Here is a 2,099-nt window from a genome sequence, read left to right as displayed (position 1 = left end):
CACCCAACATCTAGTACCATTCTATACAGTGGCAACAATTATAATAATGCTGAGGTTAGTTTTCTGATCCCCAGTTTCCAGAGGAGGAAATTGAAGTTCAGAGAGGGTAAGTAACCTGCCTGAGGCCACATAGTTTAGCGGTGGTGAAAGCTCCAATCTCCAAGACCTCAGGGCCAAGTATCCTTTGCTCCACCCATGGGGGAATCTAAGGAGGCAAAAAATGTCTGAAACATCAAGACTTTTTGATTTTCATTTATTGGGTGAAGAAAACTAGGTTTTTGTAAAAGATCTATGCCATGGCTGTCCCCTCAGGCCTCAGCCATGTAAATGTAATCACCCACCTTTCTGAGTCAAAAAGGGGCAATGTTTAATGCTTTCTGCTGGTGTCCTGACCCCTTGCATCCCAGGACACCCAGGTGACCTCCCCCTCTGCTCTGTGCTTTCCCAGCTGCTGCAGATGTTCTATCGGCAACAAGATGAGATCCGAAGGCTCCGGGAGCTGGTGACCCAGCGTGAGGTCCAGGCCAAACAATTGGAACTGGAGATCAAAAACTTGCGGATGGGCTCAGAGAGGCTCTGAGCAGGGTCCTCTGCCCTCCTCGCCCTCAGGGACACCACTCGGCTCACGGGGAGGTCCGGAACCAAACCACAGGTCCCCTGAGAACAGCCACTATTTCTGTATTTTTTTACAGATGAAACTCTTGGTTGCTGAAAGATTCCAGTGGGACCTGGTGCCGATTTTCTATTTGCCTTCTTGAAACAACAGTGTCTGAATTGACTCTTTTTAGATGATACCTTGCCTTCTGTTTAATTGTTTTGAAGGGTCCACGGTAACTTCTCAAGGGGAAGAACATTGTAGAAAGTTAGAGCTGGAAGGTCCTAGGAGGTGAACCTTCCTGTGGTTTTCAAACTGTGGTCCATAGCAAGGGGGGAAGGCTAAGTCAGGAGGGCTGTGCCCCCCCGCCTCCATTCCTACCAGTCAGCTCCCCTTCTTTCTGTTTTATATATTAACTTCTATGGAATACATAATTCTGCCACTAAAAAAATATTAGAAGTTTGAAAACCAGTGACGTGGCCCAACTTCCTTATTTTACAGGTGGAGAAACTGAGGCCCAGAGAGAGGCAAGTAATCAAGGTCCCCAGAGAGTTCATGGCCGGGCTGGGCTGAGCTCCTTGTCTCCTGGGTCTGCCTTTCTGCGGTTTATGATGCAGCAGATGTGCAGTTCTCAGCCCACAAGGCAGGAATCCATTGATTCTGGCCTCCGCTGTGCCCCTGACTTGCTCAGTGACCTCTTGCAAATCATTACCTCTCTGGTCTCACTTTCTCCATCTGAACAAGGGGGACCCTGGAATGGGCTGCCCTCTATAGGATCTGCCACCTGAGATAAGAAACCCTGGCCTTGACCTAAGGAAAACTACTTGTAGGGTGATGATCTGGGTTTGCTGCAGGAACTCCAAACACATTGACAAAGAGGCAGAGGAAGTTTAGCTTCAGGGAAGTAAGTCAGGGTTCAGCCTAATTGTAGAACACAGACAGGAGGCCATCCTCTCTCTCTTCAACCAGAATCAGCCGAATATGGGTAGACGCTATCCCTTATGTGGGGATGCAGACAGCAGAGTGGTGCCCATGGCTACCGACTGCCACCACCAAAGCCCTGAGGTCGCAGAGCCTGCCTCCTCCAGGATGATGTAGGCAGATTTCAGCCCAAGGTAATAGAAGAGGTCCCCAGGAGGTAGGGATCTCCAGCCTGGAAGTGTGCCGGCAGAGCCCCATGGCCGCCCAGCCATGAGGGTTTCTGGAGAAGGATGACTGCACTAGGCAAGGAAGCGGGACCAGATGGCCCTGACTTCCCTTCCGGCCTGAGAGTTTTTCTGTATCCCTCCTTTGTGAATCTGTATTCTGAGCCCTTTCTCTAAGGTTCTCTCCTTCTCAGTGGTCAGTACAAGAACCCATCTAGGGACGGGGAATGTTGGAAGTTAAATGTGCCCCTCTTTACCAAGGCTATGCAGACGATGAGTTTGTCCATTGCACAGGGCGATCCTGGAGCTAAGATGGGAACTGCAGGAGGCCACCTAGCCAGGTAGGTTTCAGCCCAGGC

General features: G+C 50.3%; 1 protein-coding gene across 1 annotated transcript in view; it reads left to right on the top strand.

Annotated features, from left to right (window-relative positions):
* Nucleotides 1-839, top strand: part of CORO2A (coronin 2A) — a 55,769-nt gene extending 54,930 nt beyond the window's left edge. Inside the window, exon 12 of the mRNA XM_081237102.1 lies at nt 449-839. Within this exon, the coding sequence (XP_081093228.1) occupies nt 449-580 (132 nt within the window). The 3' untranslated portion in view covers nt 581-839. The remainder of the gene's footprint in view (nt 1-448) is intronic.
* Nucleotides 840-2,099: the final 1,260 nt, after the last annotated feature.

This window comes from Mesoplodon bidens, assembly GCF_964165515.1.
Source record: "Mesoplodon bidens genome assembly, chromosome: 6".
Taxonomy (NCBI): domain Eukaryota; kingdom Metazoa; phylum Chordata; class Mammalia; order Artiodactyla; family Ziphiidae; genus Mesoplodon; species Mesoplodon bidens.
This window is presented reverse-complemented; position numbering and strand designations above follow the sequence as displayed.